This window comes from Balaenoptera ricei, chromosome 6 (genome assembly GCF_028023285.1).
Source record: "Balaenoptera ricei isolate mBalRic1 chromosome 6, mBalRic1.hap2, whole genome shotgun sequence".
Classification (NCBI taxonomy): domain Eukaryota; kingdom Metazoa; phylum Chordata; class Mammalia; order Artiodactyla; family Balaenopteridae; genus Balaenoptera; species Balaenoptera ricei.
Genome location: NC_082644.1, coordinates 30,049,477 through 30,073,992, shown reverse-complemented (window position 1 = coordinate 30,073,992; position 24,516 = coordinate 30,049,477). Strand labels below are relative to the sequence as shown.

The 24,516-nt window shown below is 49.0% G+C and overlaps 2 protein-coding genes across 2 annotated transcripts in view; one reads left to right on the top strand and one right to left on the bottom strand.

The window, feature by feature from the left end:
• The window catches only part of LOC132368036 (putative serine protease 47), a 56,310-nt gene extending 51,866 nt beyond the window's left edge, over positions 1 to 4,444 (top strand). Inside the window, exon 6 of the mRNA XM_059926654.1 lies at positions 4,127 to 4,444. Coding sequence (XP_059782637.1) covers positions 4,127 to 4,444 — 318 coding nt within the window. The remainder of the gene's footprint in view (positions 1 to 4,126) is intronic.
• A 3,366-nt stretch (positions 4,445 to 7,810) lies between these two features.
• Positions 7,811 to 22,714, bottom strand: LOC132368035 (serine protease 40-like). Its single transcript, XM_059926653.1, has 6 exons — positions 22,703 to 22,714; positions 16,341 to 16,671; positions 15,156 to 15,339; positions 13,438 to 13,715; positions 10,332 to 10,492; positions 7,811 to 7,915 (listed from the first exon to the last, which is right to left on the bottom strand). The coding sequence occupies exons 1-6, from the start codon at positions 22,712 to 22,714 to the stop codon at positions 7,811 to 7,813; spliced, it is 1,071 nt and encodes a 356-aa protein (XP_059782636.1).
• Between the last annotated feature and the right edge of the window lie 1,802 nt (positions 22,715 to 24,516).

The following is a 24,516-nucleotide window of genomic DNA, read 5'->3' as shown; positions in this document are numbered from 1 at the left end:
CACCATATCCACCTCAGGGCCCAGCCTCCCAAGCTGGCATCATGTGCGGAGCTCTTGCATAGATGGCATTGTGGAGTGGAGGGGAGAGTATTAGGGTTCTGGAGTTAGAGACACTGCTCTGCCCTGAAGGTCTTTTCACTTTCTGAGCCCATGTCCTCATTTATACTGTAGGATTCTGAGGCCTCCTTCATGGGATTGTCGAAAGGATGGTGTAGTGGGTTGGATAGTGTCCCCTACATTTGTAACCATCTGGAGTCTCAGAAAGTGACCTGATTTGGAAATAGGTCTTTGCAGATGTGATTAGCTAAGAATCTCGAGATGAAACCATTTTGAGTTTAGAGTGGGCTGAGGGATAGACAGAGAGGTACTTGATTTCAGACTTCTGGTTTCCAGAACTGTGAGAAGAGAAATTTCGGTTGTTTTTATAGTGACCCAGTTTGTGGTAATATGCTTTGGCACCCCAGGAAATGCACACAGGAGGGATGGGATGCGCCTGGTCCTTGAGAAGGCCTCATGGACAGCTGTTTTCACGGCAGCCCAGTGGAGCTGCTGAGCCAGAGGGAAGAAGCTCGGCCACCTGCCCTCCTGGTAGGAGGTAGACCCAGCTTTCTTGGTTCCCAGTGCACAACCCATGGCTGTCTGGCTTGGGCCGTTGTTCTCACAGAGTCAGCTGCACCTGCAGGTGAAATAAAAGGGCTGAGTCCTCCGAGTCCCCATCTGGCTGTCACCGTAGACCTCCCTTCCAGACTGCAGAGGTCATGGCCATGGAGTTCAGGGCCGGAGCCCTTTGCCTGCTTGCCTGCTGGACATCCATTCTGCCTCTTGACCCCACCCCCTCTCGTTTCTCCCCAGGCTGAGGACACCATTGAGCTGGACACCCAGGAGCCCCAGCACATGGCCCCTCCTGCCCCCCTTAGCCTTTCAGTCACCACAGCCTGTCTGAGAGGTTCCATCTAGATTCATCTTCTGTCACATGCCTGCTCTGGTCCCCAACCTCCAACCGGGGCTCTCTTCTCTCACTGAAGTGCCCTCCCCCAGCACAGGACACCCAGAAACAAGTCTGAGGAGAGACAGACCCCAGGAGCACTCAGTGCTCAGACTGTGGGGCAGGACAGACCTGGGTCCAGTCTTCAGTCTGTAATGTAGTGATTATGACCTTAGATAACCCGTGAAATGGGGTTGCTAACGGCCTCCACTTAATAAGGTCCTTATAGAAGATTCAGTACTGTGCCTGGCATTCAGTAGGTGCTTAACACCTGCTGGCTTTCAATCTCCTGGCCTGGTCTGCCTCCCTCTATCTGGATTGTACCTGTTCTTCTGGGCCTGTCTTAGACCTGTCCTCTCACCCAAGGTAGAATTCATTGCTCTGGCCCTGCCCAACACACACACACACACACTGTTTGCTGCGTGTCTTCAGTAGTGCAAAGTGCAGCTCACTTTGCGTGGGATACATTAGTGTTGGGCCTTCCTCTGCCTTCTGAGAACTCCCCAGGGGCTAGGAGGCTATTGGAGCCCTTCCCATCTCCCTCGGACTGGCCCAGAATCCATCATAATATAGACAACCACATGGCTCATCTGCACGAATCCCTGAGGCCTGGAGTGGACAGGGACCAGGCCTTCCCCTGGTCAATCAATCAAACAGCTTGGGGTGGGTACACTGTGGGGAGGGCCAAGGGCACCCCAGCTAGGGAGCACAGAGGGGAAGAGCCGAGGTGATGATGGCACATTCCCAATCTCCAAGAAGACCCCGTGTATGACTTTCTTGGGTCTGCGGTGACAAATCACCTCAAAGTGGGTGGCTAAAACAACAGAACTTTATTCTCTTACATTTCTGGAGGTCAAAAGTCTAAAGTCAAGGTGTTGGCCAGGCTGGTTCCTTCTGGAGACTCTAGGGGAGAATGTTTTCTTGCTTTTGCTAGCTTTTTCGAGGCCGCCAGCATTCCTTGGCTCATGGCCCCTTCCTCTGTCCCCAAAGCACATTGCTCCTACCTCTGCTTCTGTCATCACATCTCCTCCTCTGACTCTGACCTCCTGCCTCCCTCTTTCCTCATGAGAATCTTTCTGATTACATTGGGTCCACCCAGATAATCCAGGATAGTCTTCCTATCTCAAGATGCTCAACTCCATCACAGCTGCAGAGTCCCTTTTGCCACGTAAGGTAACATAGCCAAAGGGTCCAGTGATGAGGATGGGCATCTTTGAGGGTTACTTTTGGCCAGCTACACCATGTACCCTTCTCTCTCCTTCAAGCCGCCACTTCCCCCACCCCCTCCTCAGCTGGAGATCTTCTCATTTCACTGAGAACGCCAAAGCAATCAATCAGCCTAGAGCCCATTCATCTTGCCAGCCCCACCCTAGCATCTTCCATCTCTCCTGAGCCTCATGGCCCATCCCAGCCAGTCTGTCCTGGAGCTCTGGGTGCCCAAAGGCTCTCCTGCTCCACGTCTTCTGTCTCCCTCTTTCCTGGCTCCTGTGTAAACGTGCAACAGCACTCTCCCGCCTGCAATTGCCCAGTTTCTCTGCCTTCCTTCCCCAAAAGACTCACAGCAGCACTGAATCTAACCCACTCCACCCAGGAGTGTCGCCAATGTGCCACCAGAGCCACATGACCAACATCCCCAAGAGCCTGTTCTTGCCAGAGCCACCTGTGGACCTGAGTCCTCCTCTCACTCAGCACTTCAGCAAGTCTCACTCCCATTTCCTGGGCACCAGGACTAGCCAGCTACTCTGCTGTGCACCTGGTCCCCTCCCCTCCCACCTCTAAATGCTGGAGACCCCAGGGCTCCGTGCTCAGCCTGCTGCTTCCCCTCTGCAGTTCCTCCCTGGTTGGTGAGAAAGGCTCAGATTTGAAAGGTCCTGTTGCCTCCTTCAACATATTGCCCCAAATCTGACTGTTTCTTACTGCCCTGGCCCCTCCCCATCAGTAATCTCTCACCTTCCCTCCTGTAGCTACCTCCCAACTGGTTCATTCTCCACACAGCACCAGAGTGATCCAGGTGCTAGACATAACCTAGACAGTTCTCCATGGGGGTCAATTCTAACGCCCCACCATAAGGCCCTGTGACCCCATGTCCCATCTATCCCCCTTGCTCCACACACATCACTGCTCTTCCTCCCCCCCACCTGGCTCAACCCTCCTCTCCTCGTCTGCACTTACTGCTCCCCCTTCTCCTGCATCAGAAAGTTAGGTTGTTTCTTGCCTGGAGTCTCAGCACAGGAAAGCTTTGTGCCTCCACCCTATGAAGTGCCCTTCCCTTCCTGTCCTGTCCCTTCCATGACTTGTTTCCACATGTCACATCTGACAATGGCAGGCTAATTGGCTTATTTACAAAAGCACCGCAAGAGAGGAGGCTTGTCATTTCACCGCTGTGCCCAAAGGCGGAGGCTGCCCTGGATGCTGGATGTGCGTGTTGGACCGGTGAGTGGAGGAGCAGCAGGCGTGGCTACGGCCCCCGCTCCCCCCCACCCCCACCCCCAAGGATGGGACCTTCTCCTGGCTGATGAGTGAGGGGAATTCCAAGCAGATTGTCCTGCCCTGACAGCATTTTAGGACTCCAGCAGCTTTCTGGGGACCCCCATCTTCTCCCCGAGCAAAACAGGCTGCCTCCACCGCGCCTGGGTATGGGCATTTTCTGAAAATGTTCAACCAAGAAGTTGAGAGAAAAATTAAAGGCCTAACTAAATGAATGAAAAAGGAGGAGGACCCACGTGGGCACATGCTGCTGCAGTTCAGGGTACTGCAAGAGCTGGGCACTGACGCAGCTGTAGCTGGCCAGGCTTTCCTCACAGAGCAGCTCTCTTGGGCCCTATGGTGCAGCTGCCCCTTCTCGGCCTTGGATAGTGCCCGTCCCGGACCACCAGGACCTCGCTGGGCACAGAGGCCCACATGTTGACAGGTTTAGATCAGTGATGGTCCCGAGGGTCAATCAGGAACGTCCTGTAGCGCGATTCCTCTGCCTGCCCGCATGGCCTAACAGGGCTGCTCGGCAGTGGGACGCTGGTGTTGGGACTTTCACAGAGGTGCACCTGAGTGAGCCTGGATGGCAGAGACTCATAAGCCCACCTTGCTACCTGGTCTTCTCAGACCTGGCTCAGTCACCCACATGAACTCCCATCTCTTTCCTAGGGCGATTCCGGGGGGCCCCTCGTCTGTGACTTCGCCAGTGCCTGGGTTCTGATGGGGCTGTCCAGCTGGGGCTTTGACTGCCGTCATCCCATTTACCCCAGCATCTTCACCAACGTCACCTACTTCACCGACTGGATCGTCGAGATCCAGAGACTCACACCTCTCCCTGAGCCCACGTCCGCTCGTCCTCAGACCCTGTTTCCATACCAGACTCTGCAGGCTGCGGGCTCGCCTGGGCCTGGCACAGCCTTTGTGCCTCCACAGAGCTGGCCCCTGCTGTTGTTCATGCTTGGGGCCGTATGGAAAGCCCTGCAGTGATCCCCCAAGCCCCTTTGCTCTTGCTCTCTGCCTCAGGGCCCAGTCTCCTCGCTGAAACCTTCTGCCTCTCCCCTCCCACAGCCCCATCACCTTTCAGTGGTCCCTTCTTCGCTTTCCTGTCCAACTGCTGCCACCCCACAAACCAAGCATGAAAAAAACAAATACAAACTAATGAAAGAGTCATCTTGCTCCTGTCTTGGGGCCCTATTGCCCGCCGTGATCCTCAGCACTCACCCTTTCGCTTGAGGTCTGTTGTCTGACTCCGTGGACAAGGAAACAGGACCGGGCAGGGAGACTATCCCAGGAGGAAAGCAGGAGTGAGGACACTGAAGGAGTCCAGCTGGGGAGAGAGAAAGGTGTCTTCACTTGCAGACACCACTCCTGCCATGGGGGTGCACAGGCCTTCAGAGGAAAGATATGTCAGCTCCAGCTGCCATAACAAATACCACAGGCAATGTGGCTTAAACAACAGGAATTTATCACCTCACAGTTCTGGAGCCCAGAAGTCTAAAGTCTCTCTCCTTGGCTGATAGATGGCCATCTTCTCCCTGTGTCCTCACATTGTCTTCCCTCTGTGTGTTTCTGTGTCCAAATTCTCCCTTCCTATAACGGCACCAATCATATTGGATTAGGGGCTACCCTAACGACCTCATGTTAACTCAATTATCTCTTTAAAAGCTCTACTCCAAATAAAGTCACATTCTGGGGACTTCTCTGGAGATCCGGGGTTTAAGACTCCACGTTTCTATTGCGTTGGGCACGGGTTCCATCCCTGGTAGGGGAACTAAGATCCCACATGCCGCATGGTGCAACCAAAAAAAAAAATGTCACATTCTGAGGTACTGGGGTTAGGACTTCAACATATGTATTTTAGGGGGGGGCATAATTCAGCCTTTAATAGGAAGTAAGACATTTTGCCAGGTGTCTGTAGTACAAGGGAGTAAGGATCTTTCCCAAAGTAAAGAACCGTCACTCGTGGGATATGGAGGAACAAGGACCAGCTCCCCACGGAGGTAGAGGGAAGTTCCCAGAGTGCGGGACAATTGACTTGGACTGGAGTACATGACCCAGGCCTTGAGGATGGGGCTTCCAGCCTGCAGCATAGAGGGCTGTTGAATGTGGCGGGTCTAGCAGAGTGAGTGGGAAAGAGAGAGAGGAGGCCCGAAGCCAGGCTGTGAGCTGAGGTGCAGGCTGGCAGTCCTCAGACCTCTGCTCCGAGAGTCGACTTCCAGCACCCTCCTCACCCACCCCCATGCTCCCGCTCTCCACAGTCTGAAGGGGCCCAACTCACTGACCCCCAAGCCCACAAGACACTGCTCTCTTCTGTGTAGGAGACCAGGCCAGCCTGGCCCAAGATGTCCCCAGACCTCCAGCAGTTGGAGCCTGGTGTCTCCTTTCTGCTTAGCTGACTCAGGACTTAGTGGCCTGGCAATAAGCCTTGAAGCAATGCTCTAGTCATCCTTCCTACCAATATGCCTGACACAGAGTCCTTGTGCAGCCATCGGGATCCCAGGAGGCCTCGCAATGCACCCGCCCCAGCCTTCCTAACCCATGGTAATGTGGTAAATTTCCCATTTAGCACATATCCAATATGGACTAGATGCCATTCAAAGGGTTCAGTGGAAGTTCTTTCCAATCCTGGCATTGCCCAAATATCCTGAACCCTCACTGGCAGGTGAGCACAGATGGACTCGTATGCACATGAACACTGAGATGCCACTGGCTGGAGCCAGGACCCTGCACAGGAACTCCCTTCCCAAGATGATCTTGGGAGGCCTCAAGAAAGTGTCTTCCCAGCGTCCACACCTGTCTAGGCATTGCCGCACTCCCTGCCTCTGGCCATCCCTCTGGCTGGAGCTCTACCACTGAGGTACCACCACACCTAGCAGGAGAGCATTTGGGCACCCAGAGCTCCAGGACAGACTGGCTGGGATGGGCCATGAGGCTCAGGAGAGATGGAAGATGCTAGGGTGGGGCTGGCAAGATGAATGGGCTCTAGGCTGATTGATTGCTTTGGCGTTCTCAGTGAAATGAGAAGATCTCCAGCTGAGGAGGGGGTGGGGGAAGTGGCGGCTTGAAGGAGAGAGAAGGGTACATGGTGTAGCTGGCCAAAAGTAACCCTCAAAGATGCCCATCCTCATCACTGGACCCTTTGGCTATGTTACCTTACGTGGCAAAAGGGACTCTGCAGCTGTGATGGAGTTGAGCATCTTGAGATAGGAAGACTATCCTGGATTATCTGGGTGGACCCAATGTAATCAGAAAGATTCTCATGAGGAAAGAGGGAGGCAGGAGGTCAGAGTCAGAGGAGGAGATGTGATGACAGAAGCAGAGGTAGGAGCAATGTGCTTTGGGGACAGAGGAAGGGGCCATGAGCCAAGGAATGCTGGCGGCCTCGAAAAAGCTAGCAAAAGCAAGAAAACATTCTCCCCTAGAGTCTCCAGAAGGAACCAGCCTGGCCAACACCTTGACTTTAGACTTTTGACCTCCAGAAATGTAAGAGAATAAAGTTCTGTTGTTTTAGCCACCCACTTTGAGGTGATTTGTCACCGCAGACCCAAGAAAGTCATACACGGGGTCTTCTTGGAGATTGGGAATGTGCCATCATCACCTCGGCTCTTCCCCTCTGTGCTCCCTAGCTGGGGTGCCCTTGGCCCTCCCCACAGTGTACCCACCCCAAGCTGTTTGATTGATTGACCAGGGGAAGGCCTGGTCCCTGTCCACTCCAGGCCTCAGGGATTCGTGCAGATGAGCCATGTGGTTGTCTATATTATGATGGATTCTGGGCCAGTCCGAGGGAGATGGGAAGGGCTCCAATAGCCTCCTAGCCCCTGGGGAGTTCTCAGAAGGCAGAGGAAGGCCCAACACTAATGTATCCCACGCAAAGTGAGCTGCACTTTGCACTACTGAAGACACGCAGCAAACAGTGTGTGTGTGTGTGTGTTGGGCAGGGCCAGAGCAATGAATTCTACCTTGGGTGAGAGGACAGGTCTAAGACAGGCCCAGAAGAACAGGTACAATCCAGATAGAGGGAGGCAGACCAGGCCAGGAGATTGAAAGCCAGCAGGTGTTAAGCACCTACTGAATGCCAGGCACAGTACTGAATCTTCTATAAGGACCTTATTAAGTGGAGGCCGTTAGCAACCCCATTTCACGGGTTATCTAAGGTCATAATCACTACATTACAGACTGAAGACTGGACCCAGGTCTGTCCTGCCCCACAGTCTGAGCACTGAGTGCTCCTGGGGTCTGTCTCTCCTCAGACTTGTTTCTGGGTGTCCTGTGCTGGGGGAGGGCACTTCAGTGAGAGAAGAGAGCCCCGGTTGGAGGTTGGGGACCAGAGCAGGCATGTGACAGAAGATGAATCTAGATGGAACCTCTCAGACAGGCTGTGGTGACTGAAAGGCTAAGGGGGGCAGGAGGGGCCATGTGCTGGGGCTCCTGGGTGTCCAGCTCAATGGTGTCCTCAGCCTGGGGAGAAACGAGAGGGGGTGGGGTCAAGAGGCAGAATGGATGTCCAGCAGGCAAGCAGGCAAAGGGCTCCGGCCCTGAACTCCATGGCCATGACCTCTGCAGTCTGGAAGGGAGGTCTACGGTGACAGCCAGATGGGGACTCGGAGGACTCAGCCCTTTTATTTCACCTGCAGGTGCAGCTGACTCTGTGAGAACAACGGCCCAAGCCAGACAGCCATGGGTTGTGCACTGGGAACCAAGAAAGCTGGGTCTACCTCCTACCAGGAGGGCAGGTGGCCGAGCTTCTTCCCTCTGGCTCAGCAGCTCCACTGGGCTGCCGTGAAAACAGCTGTCCATGAGGCCTTCTCAAGGACCAGGCGCATCCCATCCCTCCTGTGTGCATTTCCTGGGGTGCCAAAGCATATTACCACAAACTGGGTCACTATAAAAACAACCGAAATTTCTCTTCTCACAGTTCTGGAAACCAGAAGTCTGAAATCAAGTACCTCTCTGTCTATCCCTCAGCCCACTCTAAACTCAAAATGGTTTCATCTCGAGATTCTTAGCTAATCACATCTGCAAAGACCTATTTCCAAATCAGGTCACTTTCTGAGACTCCAGATGGTTACAAATGTAGGGGACACTATCCAACCCACTACACCATCCTTTCGACAATCCCATGAAGGAGGCCTCAGAATCCTACAGTATAAATGAGGACATGGGCTCAGAAAGTGAAAAGACCTTCAGGGCAGAGCAGTGTCTCTAACTCCAGAACCCTAATACTCTCCCCTCCACTCCACAATGCCATCTATGCAAGAGCTCCGCACATGATGCCAGCTTGGGAGGCTGGGCCCTGAGGTGGATATGGTGGAGGTCAGGTTAGGCTTGGAGTCAGAATACGGGGGACCAGGTTGTGCTGCCTTATTTTAGGGTAGCTACTTTCCCTCTCCGGACCTGTTTGCCCACCTCTAAAATTGGGCATTACAGAGAGAGGAAAGAAATGTTTACAATTCAAATATCCAACAGTGGACTCATACCTGTAATATGTAAAAATACACAAAGAGCCCCTAAAGGAAAAGAAGACAACCCAACAGAAAAGTGAGAGGGGGGAAAATCTTGAAGGGAAACTTTAGAGAAGATATCCAATGACAATAAACATATGAAAGTACATTTAACTTGTCATCAGGGACATGCAAACCACCATAAGCTATCAAAATGAGAAAAGATGGAAAGTGCAAAGTGTTGGCGAGGATATAAACTCTCATCCAGGACTTCCCTAGTGATCCAGTGGTAAAAAATCTGTCTTCCAATGCAGGGGACGCGGGTTCAATCCCTGGTTGAGGAACTAAGATTCCAAATGCCGCGGGGCAACTAAGCCAGCGTGCCGCAACTAATGAGCTCATGCGCCTCAAGAGAACCTGCATGCCACAACTACAGAGCCCATGCACTCCGGAGCCCCACGCACAACAGCTAGAGAGAGAAAACCCACACACGACAACTAGAGAGAAGCCTGAGAACCACAACCAGAGAGAAACCGGAGGAGACCGCGCACCATAACGAAAGATCTCGCATGCCTCAGCAAAGATCCCTTGTGGTGCAACTAAGACACGACACAGCAAAAAAAAAAAATAAGGAAAATAAATAAATATTAAACTCGCATCCACTGCTGGAATGAAGTGCAACCACTTTGGAGATGTTGTTAGGAAATATCTGCCAAAGCTGAATATACACATACCTTTTAATTCAACAATTCTACTCAAGGGTTTCTGTGAAATAGAAGGTAAAATATTTGGAAGTGAAATGAAATGAAAAACTTGGAAACCTCTAAAATACCCATCAAGAGTAGAACTGATCATAGAATTCAATTCACACAATAGAGTCCTGTAGAGCAATAAGACTCAACAAACTATAACTACATTTAACAGTTTGGATGAATCTCACAAATATAAAGACACGAAAGATTGACAACTGGAAATAAATTCTATTTATGGAATATTCAGAATCTAATCTAAGTTGTCAAAAGTGAAGACGGCGGTTTCTGTTGGGTGTTGGTGATAGGAAGGAGGTGTGAGTGGGACCTCTGGGGTATTGGTCATCTGTTGCGTAACTATGTGAAAGTTCATCCAACTTATGAAAACAGCATGAATAGATTCTTTTGTATGTATGTTATACTTAAATAAAAACTTTAAGGTATGCCTCATAAAAAGATGCTGTTTGAGGGTGCTGCCAGTAGATGCCCTTATGTGCAAGGGGCTTAGGAAGGGGCTATCCTGGGGGACACTGCCAAGGAATTGAGCCCAGGAAGACATGTGGAGGGAGGAAATGGGAAGTCCCAGGGGTCTCCACAAAGACAGTAGAGGCAACACAGCCCCTCCCCTAGGGAAACTGAGGCCCTGAGAACAGGCAAGGGAAGAACAGAAATGACCTTACTCACTTGGCAGATGGCCTTTCCTGTCGAGAAGGCCCCAGCACACAGCATGTCCTCATGCACGGAGAAGTTCTTGCCTTTTCTAAGTCCGTAAAATATATTACAAAACTTGTTCTCAATGAAGCCCACCTTACCCTCCTGGAGATGGAAGGGTTCGAGCAGAGGCGCTGCGAGGATAAGGCGGAAATCAGTGAAGGGTGCTGTGGCTTAGCTACAGGCTACTCTGCCTTACTGTTCACCACTTCAACATGGACTTTTCTCAGCACAGTTGAGCCTTCAGCACTGTTTCAGTCTTCTACCTATGCCTAGTAAGCCCTCCCCCTTTTCTCAAACTTTTCCAAACTCATCCTATTCCCTCCACCTCCCTCATAGCAATAGACCACACCTCTCTCCTATTCTACAAAGGAAAAAGGCAAATCCCACCAACACATGCCACTCAGTGGTGCTTAGCAACCATACACCAACCTACCTACCCTTTCACAGACCATCCCATCCACTCTCCATTTGTCTATCATTAACCTTTCCATCCATCCACCAATTCCTCTATCCATCTACCTATCTTTCCTCTTTCCTCATGTCCCATTCATCCACTCACGCTTCCATCCATTTGCCCATTTACCCATCTTTTGATCCATCTCCACTCACTCCAACTATCTCTGCCTACCATCCTTTCACCCACCCATCCATCTTTCCTTCCACCCACTCATCCTCCCACCTACCCTTCACCCATCCACCCTCTCATCCAATCACTCATTTATTCCTCTGTCCTTGTGTTCAGTATCTTTTAGACACTAATGATACACAGGAACATTCTTAGTTGGGGGAGACAGGGATACCGAGCAGGGCCCTGAGGGGCTCCTGGGCACAAAGGCTTTCTGTGTCCCCCATTTCTTTGATTACAGGAAATAGACTTCATTCAGCCTCCATGACCTTCTCTGAGTTCCAACGGGCAGATTCAAGCAGTTGTTAATCAGGGAAGGGAGGGGATGCGAGACCAGTGAGAAACAGTCAAGAGAAACACAGTGCAGCCTTGGGGCAAGGTCCTGGCTCCCCAACAATGGATATAGAAAACAATTTCTTTGAGCTGTTTTGCAGATACTGAAACCCCCTCCAGGTGGGAGAAGTTAATGATTAACAATGGTGTGCTGCCCACAAGCATGTAGACCCCAGACCAGTTGGAACCTGAAGGTTGATGATGCTGACTCTTACTTACCTCACCCCCACCTCATCAGCAGAACGTCCAAGAGCTGATCATGCCCTCTTTGAACCATTACTATGAAACTTCTCACTATCCTCTCCAAGTAGAGACACAGTTTTTCGAGGCAGGAGCCCACTGTGTCCCCGTTTGCCTGGCAAAGTAATAAAGCTATCCTTTTCTACTTCACCCAAAACTCTGTCTCCAAGATTCTATTTAGCACTGGTGTACAGGGAAGCTGAGCTTTTTGTATCAACAGGGTAAATGAAGTAAATAAGTAGAATTGTTTTAGATCTAATAAGTGGTGTAAAGGAAATAAAACAGGGACATATGCTATTAGAGGTTGCCTGTTTTAGCTCATATGATCAAGTAAAACTCCTCAGAGGAGCAGCTGAGGTGTACATGTAAAGAAGTGAGTCATGCCAAGGTTAGCAGGGAGAGCGAGTGAGGCCAGGGAGGCAGCCAAGGTGAAGGCCCTGAGGTGGCGATGGCCTTGGCGTTTTCAAGCAGGAAGGAGGCCTGCTGGCTGGGATGGTGTGGGTGAGGGATGTAGTAGGAGATGAGCAGAGAGGAATTGGGGCCAACATTACACAGGGCCTGAGAGCCAAGGCAGGGAGTTACGACTTTTTTCTAGGTATAAATGAGAAGGCACTGAGGGTAATGAGCAGGGAACTGGCATGACTCCTGCTTTAAAGAAAACACTCAGACAGCTATGTAGAGACTAAAGTATAGCACACAGGGTGGGATCTCAGAGACCAGTCTGGAGGTACAGGCAAGCAATTATGGTCTATAGGACCAGGGTGGCAGCAGTGGGGTACCTACAAGGTGCCTGGCCCTGCCCGGGCCACAGGCTGGGATATTAAAACAAGAAAGACAGGGTTTCTGTCCTCAAGGAGGAACAGTCTGTGTGTGTGTGTGTGTGTGTGTGTGTGTGTGTGTGTGTGTGTGAGAAATGTGGTGTATGTGTGGTGTGTATGTGTTGTGTATGTGGTGTGAGAATGCTGGGAACCTGGTTGTTTGTCCTATGATTAGGGAGTGTTCATGACATACTAGTAGGCAAGGGCCAGGGATGCTGGCACATCCCACGCAATGAAGACAGGGTCTGTTCAAAATGCCTGTAGCACCTCTGTTGAGAAACACGGTACCAAATTATGACCCTACAAATAATTAAAATATATATTCTTTTTCCCCTTAATTTTGCACCATAAGCATTTCCCCCAACCATAAATACTCCTTTCTTTAATAAAGACTCTGGCTCATAAGTCTTTGCCTACATTTCTCCTCTTTCAATCTTAAAAAACATAATTTTTTTCCTGCGTTATGCAGTGCACCTAACAAGCTTCCAAAGTAGATAGCTGAGCTGCGTTGGGAGAAGAGCAAAGTGAGGTTCAGAGAGTGAAACACTCTTAAGTCATAATCATTCTAACTTCATCAGGCAGGCTCAGAGGTCAGAAGTCGTACGTGTGTTTTCCTTCCACTTTTCCCAAGCTCCTCTTATGGCAATGGGAAATCAGGGTGTTTGTTTGTCAGTGGCCTGCAATGGACCAGGCCCCAAGCATGACCTTTGAGTTGAATCAAGTCATCTCAGATCCATGGTTGATTAAAACCTTGGAATCCAGAACCAGAAAGACTTCAAGAACCCAGAATCTTGATTCCAAAAGTCAAAGATTCCCAGACTTTCAGTGTAAACCTTTGCACTTAGGGAACACTGAAGCTTTACAGTCACACACTTTCAGAACTAGAACTAGAATGGTCCACTCCTCTAGAAATGACGCTTAGTGGGCCAGGGTCCAGTGCCTCTTTGCTTGGGGACCCCTCAGGAGGAGCCACACCTCCCTTCTTCCCTCCTTTGTCCTTCTCCCCTTCCTCCTCCCCACCCTCATCTGCCCCCAACCCGACTCTCCTACACCCTCTCACTTTCTTCGTTGAGCATCCCCCAGCCAGTTATCCAGCAGGATGAGTTACTGGGTAGCTGCATGCCAGGGACTGGGAGGCAGGCGGGGATGATGTAGGAGGTGAAATTCACAGGAAAGAGCAGCTGCAACATGGCTATGTCACTCCCGAAGGGATGTAACTTCTCAAAGTCTGGGTGCATGATAATCCGGCTCAGTGACATCTCTCGGGTGTGCTGGGTGTGCTGGTGCAGCTGGGTGCTTCCTAACAGAACCCGGTAGTTCTCCGGGGCGTGAGATTTTCTGGAGGAAGAGGGCACATTGTCACCGTCGTCTCTGCGTGTGGGCTAGCTCTTTCCCTGCATCCTCATCTAACTGCCCACAGGCCTCTACCCCACATGATGCTAGACAGCTTTTATCTCCCCATTTCTAGCGTTCAGGAGTCCTTCTTTCTTGGGGCTAATTGCTATTCTACTTACAACCTCAGACACACGGCTTCTCCATCACACACTAGAATCAGAGGAGCATTGAATCCTTGTGCTGGAAAGATCCTTGGTGGCATATCAAATGAAGGTCTTTGATTGTACACAGGAGGAGTTCTGGCTCAATCCCAGCTCTAACTTTACCCTTCCCAAGACTCCCTACAGTCCACCTTCTGGCCCCACACTCTTCCTGACCTCTCCTTTCTTTAAACACCTTCCTGCCCAAGGGCTGCTTCTCCACTTAGTTATAAGGACTCACAAAAGATTTGTTAAATAAATGAGCAAATGAGTGCAGGAAACAGAGCCTTGCCTTGTTCCCTGAACACAGGTGCTGAAACTTCCCACCTCCCTGACTGTTTGCACGGCTCATCCACCTGGAGACCCCCTCATGCTCCCCTTGCCCAAACCCTTCCCCTCCAGCAAGCCCCTCGCTCTGCATAGCCCTTGTCCGGAACCCCCAGCCCATGCATCTGCCCTTCTCACCCATGTTGGGCCTTCTCTTGTGACAGGATGGAGACAGGGTGAGGTGGGGACTTGCCACCCCTGATGTCACAAAGGGGCTTGCATGGATCGTCGTATGCAGCAGGCGCCAATAGGACTCTAAGCTCCGAAAGTTCCAGCTCCCAGACCTGGGCTGTGATGCCCCCAACTCCCTGGGGACCCCTCCGCATCTGTTCAGACCCAGGCACTGAGCCAGGCCCAGGACGGCCAGGGGAATTAGACCCCTGAGCAGCAATGTCACTCTCCCAGGGAGCCCCAATTCCCTCCTGTGCAGCCTGGCACCGTGGCTCCCCACAACGCACACCGGCGGCCATGACTCCTCCTGGGCACACAGCTGTGCGGGAGGAATAAGAAGAATTGCCCAGCTGCTGGCCAGACACGCGGTCCCAGGTCCCCGCCTAGAATCTGACACCTGGAAATGTGGGGACGTTCAGAGGAAGCTGTGATCTGAGATGGGTCCACACCGCACGGCAGCCAGGACGGACGCTGCCACTCTCCTGAGGCACATCTGTGTTGAAGGACAGGCACAGGGGCGGATGGCAGAGCATGAGGCGGGTCTGAGCAGGTGAGCAAGGAGGCCAGTCCAGGTGGAGGGTACACAGGCCAAAGGCAGGAATGACATGCATCTGAAGGCCACAGACTGCCCCAGAGAAAAGCCCAGAGGAGCTGACGTGGGGTGCCCATCACCCCTCTTCTCCTCTTCCCCCATGTCCCCCTCGCCTGCCAGTGCCTGTGCTGGCACCCTGGAAGGAGGACTTACTTCAGAAAGCAGTGGGCAGTGGAAACGACCCAGTGAGAGTTAATGAGGACAGCTCCACAGACGTGCGAGCCCTGGTACTGCAAGCTGGCCTGCCATGGCCACTGGCCAGCCGCCACGTCCTGGCCACCGTAGATCTTCCCCATCACCTTGGGCTTCCCGCACACTGTGCAGACTCCCCTGCCACCTACGATAGAGACACTAGTAGTACCCCAAATGCCACTACCAGGAAGGTCCCGTCCACTTCATAGATGGGAAAACCAAGGCCAAGCGTCCAGTGGCCTAGCCAAAATGACAGCGCTACCTGGACTCTACTTTCACTGGCTGCCCCTGAGAACTGGACAGAGCAAGCCCTGTGGGGATGAGGACCCAGAGGTCTGGTGGGATGGGGCAAGGGGGGACCTAAGGTAGCCACAGCAGCTCACAGCAGCATCTGCAGGGAGAAGGACATCCCCGAGTGAGGCTGCCAAGGGCTGGGCACGTCACAGACCTTATTTCCCTCAACTAGCACACCTCAATGCCTACTCTTGTAGATCAAAGAGCTAAAGGTCTCAGAAGTTGCCCACATTACTTGCTCAAGATCATGGCTTCTAAGGGCCTGTGCCTCCTCCATGTCACCCCGGTGTCTTAGGGAGGGAGATTTGCAGTCTGTGGTGCTGTGTGAGCTGGGGAAAGTCATTCCCCCTCTCTGACTCAGGATTCTACATTTCTAAAAGAAGAGGGAGTGGGCTAATGAAGACAGCCCTGGCTCTAGGACTCACACCTGGGAGGGCAGGGGGTGTGCCCAGGCCCCCTGAGAGCGGGCATCTTGGTCTAGGGCCTGCGCTCCCAGGGCCTCACGGAGGGGAATGAGACCCGCGGCCCTGGACTCAGGGCCACTCGTTCATCAGTCCTGGTGCTTTCCTCCACCCAGCCACCCAGCCTCAGGGTCAGACCCTGCTATGTCCCCACTTCCACAGTCCCACAGAGGTCCCACAGTCGCACAGAGGCACTTCCCACCCAGAGGCTCCACAGTGGGGAGTCGGTGACCCACCTGTGTTGAGGGGGTCTCTGGGCTGCCCGGTTGCTGGCCAGGGCAGAGAAAAGATGAAATTCAGTGACTCAGGGCACCCAGGCCCTGGTCACAGCCGGCCCCCTCAGGCCCTGCAGTTTAGGCCGTTTCCGCCCTCAACAGAGGCCCCAACGCACCTGTGGCTCCCGGGGCCAACCGCTGCGCTTCCGGAGTCGGAGCGCTGCCCTCCACCGCTCCGCCCGCGCCTGGAGCCCAGCCGGGGGCGGCCGTGGCCGTGGCCGTGGCCGGGGACCCTCGCAGCTCCCGGGTGGCCACGGGCAGCAGCAGCAGCAGCCAGAGAAGGGCCACAGGCTGGCCTCGGCCTTGGGCGATCCACGCCTCCGTGCCCATTGCCAGGGTTGCTGACTCCCGCCTGACCCCAGCCTGGCCCTGCCTGACCTTGCCCTGACCCCGCCTCAGCCCAGCCGTCAGCCCACCCTGACCTTCTTCATAACCTTTTAAACAACTCTACTAAGATATAATTTATATACCATGAAGTTCACTTATTATTATACAAGGGACAATTCAATAACTTTCTGTACATTTTTTAAAATTTATTTATTTATTTATATTTAAATAAACTTTTTGTTTTAGATTTATGAAAAAGTTGCAAAGACAGTACAAGGAGTTCCAAGATCCCCCTCACCCACTTTCCCCTAATATTAAGATCTTATATTACTATGGCACATTTATCACAACTAGTGAGCCAATATTGAGACATTAATATTAACTGAGGTCCATTCTTTCTTTTTTTAAATTTTTTTAAGCTTAAGGTGTATAGCATAATGATTTGACTTCCATGCATCATGAAATGATCATCAGAATAAATTTAGTGAACATCCATCATCCCACATAGATACAAAATTAAAGAAATGGAAAAAAAAATTTTTCCTTGTGATGAGAACTCTTAGGATTTACTCTATCAACTGTCATGTATAACATACGGCAGTGTTAATTATATTTATCATGTTGTCCATTACATCCCTAGTACTTATTTATCGCATAACTGGGAGTTTGTACCTTTGACTGCAGCTAACCAGTTCTCCCTCCCCCAATCTCCGGCCTCTGGTAACCACAAATCCGATCTCCTTTCCTATGAATTTGTTTGTTTTTGAAGTATAATTGATGTACAATGAAATGCTATGTTAGTTCCTGTTACACAACATAGTGATTGGTTATTTCTGTACATTTCAAAATGGTAAGTATAGTTATGATATGTCACCATACAAATATATCACATAATTATTGACTATATTCCCCACAGTGTACATTTCATACTCATTTATTTTGCAACTGGAATTTTGTACCTCTTCATCTCCCTCACCTGTTGCTTTCTTTCCCCCAACACTCTCCCGTCTGGCAAGCACCTGTTTGTTCTCTGTATCTATAACTCTGTCTCTGTTTTGTTAGGTTTCTTCATTTGTTTTATTTTTTAGATTGCATATATAAGTGTAATCATACAGTACTTGCCTTTGTCTGACGTACTTCACTTAACATAATACCCTCATGGTCCATCCATGTTGTTGCAAACGGCAAGATCCCGTTCTTTATCAGATATGTGATTTGCAAGATTTTCTCCCAAGTCTGTAGCTTGTTTATTCATTCTTTCAACAGTGGTGCTCAAAGAGCAAAAGTTTTTAATTTTGATGAAGTCTAATTTACTAATCTTTTCTTGTATGGATCATGTTTTTGATGTTATATCTAATAGATCATGAAGAGTTTCTTCTATGTTTTCTTTGAGAAATGTTAGGGGTTGTTTCTTACATGTGGATCTGTGATCAAGTTTTAGTTCATTTTTGTCTAGTGTGATGTAAGTTTCTGTTTCTTTGCTTTGGGTTTTTCCTGTGGATATCCATTTATCCCTGCACCTTTCCTTGGTTAAAAAAAGAAAGGTTAGTCTTTCTTGTATTGAATTGTCTTGGGACCTCTGTTGAAAATCAATTCATAATAAAAATTGTTTTATTTCTGTACCCTTAATTCTGTGCCATTGTACTGTATTCCTTTCCTTGTGCCTGAAACCCACTGTCTAGATTAATACGTATTATAGTAAAATTTGACGTCAGGTGGTGAAAGTTCTCCAGCTTTATTCTTTTGCCAAACTGTTTAGGCTATTCTGCATCTTTTGCATTTCCATATGAATTTTAGGATCAGCTGTCAAATTCTACACAAAAAGAGCCTGCTAGAATATTCACAGGGACTGCATTGAATTTATAGATCAATTTGAGGAGAATTGCTTTCTTTTTTTTACTTAAAAATTTATTTATTTATTTATTTATTTATCTAATTTTGGTTGCTTTGTGTCTTCGTTGCTGCGTGTGGGCTTTCTCTAGTTGTGGTGAGTGGGGGCTACTCTTGGTTGCAACGTGCAGGCTTCTCACTGTGGTGGCTTCTCTTGTTGTGGAGCATGGGCTCTAGGCACGTGGGCTTTAGTAGTTGTGGCACACGGCTCAGTAGCTGTGGCTCACCGTCTTTAGAGCGCTGGCTTGTAGTTGTGCCTCATGGGCTTAGTTGCTCCGGGACATGTGGGATGTTCCTGGACCAGAGCTCGAACCTGTGTCCCCTGCATTGGCAGGAGGATTCTTAACCACTGCACCACCAGGGAAGTCCGAGAATTGCTTTCTTGATAATATGAAGTCTCCTGATCTATGAAAAAGAAATGTTTCTGTTTATATAGATCTTTAATTTCTCTCAGCAATGTTTTGTAGTTTTCAGTGTACAGATCTTGCAGCTCTTTCTTAAATTTATTTCTAAGTATTTTATTCTTTTCCATGCTACTGTGAATGAAATCATTTTGTTAATTTCCTTTTCATATTTTTGTACTCAGTATATAGAAATGAAATTTATTTTTATAAGAAATGTTTCCTGTGACCTTCTTAAACTTGTTTATTCATTCTAGTCTGTTTTGTTTTGTTGTATTTTGTTTTGGTGGGATCATTGGTGTTTTCTAACACATAGGATCATGTCCTCTGTAATAAAAGTTCGAATTCTGCCATTTAAAGTTGGGTGCCTTTAATTTCTTCTTTCTCTCCTACCTTCTTTTTTTTCTTTTTCCCTTCTTTCCTTCCCACCTTTCTTTCCTCCACTTCTTAGAGACTATATTTTAAGGACCTTGCTTTTCAAATATGGTCTATCAATCTTTGTCTTTAACTTTGTTTCATCTATTCACATTCAATGTGATTATTGATATGGTTGGAATTACATTTTCCACTTTGGTATTTGTTTTCTGTATGTCTCTTATCTTTCCCCCCACTTTTGAGACAGGCTGGGACCTGGGACCCTTTGCTGCAGTGCTACAGCAGATTTCTATAAACTGGTGTATGCATGGGTGAGAGTCCCACCTGTGGGTTAGGTTCCTACAGATGAAATACAACTGTCTGGTTTCCAGGCTCGATCACCCCGGTGGGCAGTGGACGGGGTGCACCCTCCTTCAATGGCCCTTTCTGAAAGCTTGCAGGTTGGTGCCTGAAGAGACAGCTGCAGGGTCAGGTTGAAATGGCAATCTCTCTCTTTCTCTTTCTCTTTTACAGTCTTTTCTGTCCCTCCTCCCTTTACCTTTCCCTTGGTCCTTATACCTGCACTCCCATCCCCTTTATCCTGAAAACTTCTTGTTTGTGTCTAAGTTTTTGTCATTGGTATCTTTGTTTTATGAGTTTTGTCTGTCCAACTGCTCCTACAAGTCTCTGCTAACATTGTGGGCATGGTGAAGCTCTTAAACCCTGAAATACAAACAGATCCCACATTGTCTGAGACTCGACTCCAGCCTTGGGTTACTTAGTGGGATTTTAAAGAACAAAAAAAGAAGAGAGGGGCTTGCACCTCTCTCCTCTGCCTTTGCAATGTAACTATTCTGCCTGGACTCTCAGGGACTCCCTGATCCATCTGTAGTCCCCAGACTGAGGGAAAAAAAGAGACCTTTTTAAATTCAAGCAGGAAAGCTAAGAGATCTCTGATTTTGTAAAAATTAACTTGTGTGGCTTAAGCTTGTGGGTTTAATTAATACAGACCTGTCTGTATTATCAACATTAAGTATAATACTTCTATCGTACCTAGGGTTACTGGAAGTCAATAAGTGCATATTGTTTCTGTGATAAAATCTGTTAGCAAGGAAAATAACCTGATATGATTAAACTTTTAAGTAAATATAACTGGATAAGAGCTTTTTAGTAAACTCAATGGGAATAATCATGTTTTCAAAATGTCCATCTAGAACAGTCCCTCCAAATTTTGGTAACTTGAAACTAAATTAAGTTAAAGGATAGGAATCCATTGAGTATCCAGGCCGTTTCAAATAAGATGAAATATTGGAACATCAATTGCTAAACAGGTCTAAATTTACCTACTTTTGTTTTCTTGTGAGAGGGAAAGTAAGGATGTTTGGGTTTATTAGACACATATCTTACATCACCTTAAGGAAAGAAATTGTGCTTTGGGAAGATACATGGGATCTTCCCAAGAGTTTATGGGATATTCCAATCAGGGAATGCTAATGTAAAAGACATTTCATTGTGACATAAGGAAGGTAGGATGTGTGCTTTCAGAAAAGAAGGTATGTGGAATGGAAATGTATTTTGTTAAATGGAAAAATGTGATTTTGTCCTACAGCTGGTTATTTCTGAATGGAAAAAAGAAGGGACAAAATATGGCTACACAAAGTTACAGAAGATTTGCAGAAAAGGAACACTGAGAAGAGAATTTTTTATGTGGTTGGAATTTTCTAAGGTTGGATTAAATTTAATTAGGTAACCGGATTTTATCAAGGGTAGGCTGATATAAGACTGGATTTGGTTTCTTTCTCTCATAAGAGAACAAAGATTTCCTCGAATGCTCCTTTTGATAACAGATTGTGTGAGTTTCTGTGCCTTTAAGTGATCTGCATTTACTTTTGGAATCCTTTTTTTTTTTTTTCACCTTAGCTCAAGGAATAATTGTTTCACAGCAGCCTATGATTCTATTTGACTGGATGTTTTAAAACTTTTGGAAATTTTTGACAGATTTCCCAAATATCAAATTCTAATTGAAATTCTTTTGACTTCCAGTTAACTTTGGGATGCTTCATGGGGCCCCTGGAGACTCCCAAAGAGAGATCCTAAACTAATTGGGTTCATTTGGTGTGTTAAATTACATGGGAAACATTGTCTAAACTCACTGTTGCCTGTGTCAGATGGAATCATCAGGCTCTCCCCAGTTTTATCATAGCTGTCAAACAGAGAGGGGAAAGGGTTTTAGGTTTTTCTGCTGTCTAGTCTCTCACCTTATTCTATGTCCAAAAAAAATCCCCTGTGGGAATACTCCCAACGTAGGCCCTTAGGTCCTGACCCCAATGGCATTTTCCATTGCACCCAACTCCAATTCCTCCAGGAGTTCCTTTTTTGCACCTCTAGGACCCCTTTCACTCAAGGCCTTGGCAGCCCATACCTTGTTACAGATCACCTATTGGGTGGCCACTTCCAAGCAGCCCACATCCTAGGTTTTATAGATGCTCAAACTCGAGGAATACCCCCAGCATAGGGAAACGTTATAGGACAAAAGCCTCCTGGTAAATGTCTCTGGGACACTGGACTTCATTTCTAGGAGCACTTTTTCTCGGTTGCATGTTATTCAACATGGGATGATCCTCTTCTAAGCCAGAAGAAACACCTCTGGAGAGTATCCTTAAAAATTGGAAACTTTCAAAATAGACGGGCTGAAAAGGGAAACGTTTAAACTCTATTGTAACATTGCCTGGCCCTTGTATAAGTCGGGGAATGGAGAAAAATGGTCTGAAAATGGGTCTCTATAATACCGTGTTGCAATTGGATCTCTGCTGTTGCAGGACAGGAAAATGGACTGAGGCTCCCTATGTTCAAGCCTTCATGGTCCTGGGAATTCCCTGACGGTCCAGTGGTTAGAATTCTGAGCTGTCACTGCTGAGGGCATGTGTTTGATCCCTGGTCGGGGAACTAAAATCCCACAAACCACATGGGGCTGCCCCCACCCCCCAAAATAAACCTTCATGGTCCTTTACCAAAACCCCGCTCTATGGGTCTCCTGTAATCAAAAGCCTGGGGAATCAGAAACACTCCCGACATTTTAAATGATCCCCTTCTAGCTTTCTCCGACTCTCAGGGGGGAAACCAAGCTTCACCTGCTTCCCCGGAGCCACCTACTCCTCCGGAGCCACCTACTTCTCCGGGTCCCTCTGACCAATCCCAATCTCTGCCTCCTTATGTCCCTTTATATCCTCCGTCGCCCCAGGAGGGAGAGACTAGTCCCTCCAGGGTAACTCGTAGTGGAACTTCCTGTCGCCCAGGATCAGGTTCAAAGTTAGCCCCCACCTCTGCCCCACAAGGCCTTTACCCCTTCAGGAATCAGCTGATGGAAACTGAAGCACTACTGGAGTGCATGTCCCCTTCTCAATGAGAGACTTAGGAATTTGTAAGGAGAATTTTGACAGGATCTCAGAGGACCCTGACAAGTTTAGGGACGAATTTATCAGGCTGGGGTTGACATTCTCTCTCACCTGGCAGGACATCATGGTTATTCTGGCCTACTGTTGCACCCCAGATGAAAGGGAGCGTATACTGAGAAAGGTCAGGTAACACTCAGATGGCCTATTGGCCACCAATCCACACCGCCAAATTTTTCAGGTGGGTGGGGATCCAGTCCCAGAACATGACCCACACTGGGACTATGAAGATCAGGTAGGCCAGGCTAGGATGAGGCATTATATGACTTGTCTATCAGAAGGACTGAAAAGGTGTATGGTGAAGCCTGTAAATTATGATAAGGTCTGAGAAGTTGCAAAGGAAAAAGATGAAAACCCAACAGTCTTCCTGAGCCGAGTGACAGAGGCATTCAGGAAGTACACCAGTACAGACCCTGAGTCCGCAGAAGGGAGGACACTATTGGCCATGAATTTTATCACCCAGGCTACTCCTGATTATCAGGAGAAAATTACAAAAGCTTGAGTCTGGGCCCCAAACCCCACTGTCAACCTTGGTAGAGGAGGCTTTCAAGGTCTATAACAACCGCGACTTAATGGAGGAGTCCAATAAGGATAAGAGGCTAAAAAAGAAAACACAACTTTTGGCTGCTCTGATCCACCCACCATCTCGAAGGGACGCTGGAGGGCCAAGAAGCCTGGACAGACTGCCAAGAAGCTGCCTGGGCTCGAACAAGTATGCCTTTTGTTGGAAGGCGGGGCACTGGAAGGGGGAATGTCCTGAGCGCTTTCCTGTGAGACACCCAAGGGGCAACCTTGACTGGCCCCAGGTCCTTACAATTCTCTCCAATGAGAGATTCCTGCACACCAACTGATGGGGCCTGAGTGCCTTCCCAGCTCCAGATCCCACTCGATCCATCCTCATCACTCCAGCAGAGCCTCGGGTCAACCTCGATGTGGCAGGTAGGAGAACTGAATTTCTTGTAGACACTGGAGCCACCTGCTCTGTTCTGACTTGGCCAGCTGCCCCCCTCTCCAACAGAGACTGTACTGTGACAGCAGTTGATAGACAGCCAAAGGTAAGGTGATTTACATCTCCCCTTGCCCACAGAGTCAGGCCCATTATTATTATTCACTCCTTTTTGTATATGCCAGAATGCCCTGTCCTCCTCCTCAGAAGAGATTTGCTAAATAAGTTAAGAGCTAGTATATTCTTAGGAGGTAGAGAATTCAAGCAGAGAATGCATCTGTTAGTAGCCCCAGATGACCCACCTGCTGGTCATCAAAATATTCCCCAAGACATTCCCCAAGAAATTAGGGAACAAGTAGATCCTGCAGTTTGGGATACCTCAGTGCCAGGAAGGGCAAAACCTGTTCCCCCAATAAACATAAAGTTAAAGCCTGGGGAAAAATACCCCTGGAAAAGATCTTTTAAAGCCTGAGGCCCTGAGGGGAATCCAACTGCTGCTCAGCAAGTTCCTAAAACACAGACTCATTAGGCCTTGCCAATCCCCTTGCAACACCCCGATCCTCCCCATTCAGAAGCCTAATGGGGAGTTTTGGTTTGTGCAAGACTTACAAGCAGTGAATGAGGCACTCATCCCTATTCACCCATTGGTGCCAAACACATACACCTTCCTCACCCAAGTGCCAGGGAGCACCCAGTATTTCTCTGTTTTGGACCTCAAAGATGCACTTTTCTGTATTCCTCTACATCCTGAGTCTCAATACCTTTTTGCCTTTGAATGGAGGGACCCTGACACCCTGGAGGCTACCCAATATATGTGAACAGTGCTTCCTCAGCGATTTGGGACAGCCCCCATCTTTTGGAAACACGTTAGCAAGGGAACTGAGGGAACTGAGCCTTGAGAAGGGAACTCTGCTACAATATG

What these genes read in the sequence shown, in the direction of transcription:
- LOC132368035 (XM_059926653.1), bottom strand. An exon ending in GGGGATGCTCAACGAAGAAA is followed by an intron (nt 10,493 to 13,437) that starts GTGAGAGGGTGT and finishes TTATCCTCGCAG; the next exon opens with CGCCTCTGCTCGAACCCTTC. An exon ending in CAGGAAAGGCCATCTGCCAA is followed by an intron (nt 7,916 to 10,331) that starts GTGAGTAAGGTC and finishes GTTTCTCCCCAG; the next exon opens with GCTGAGGACACCATTGAGCT.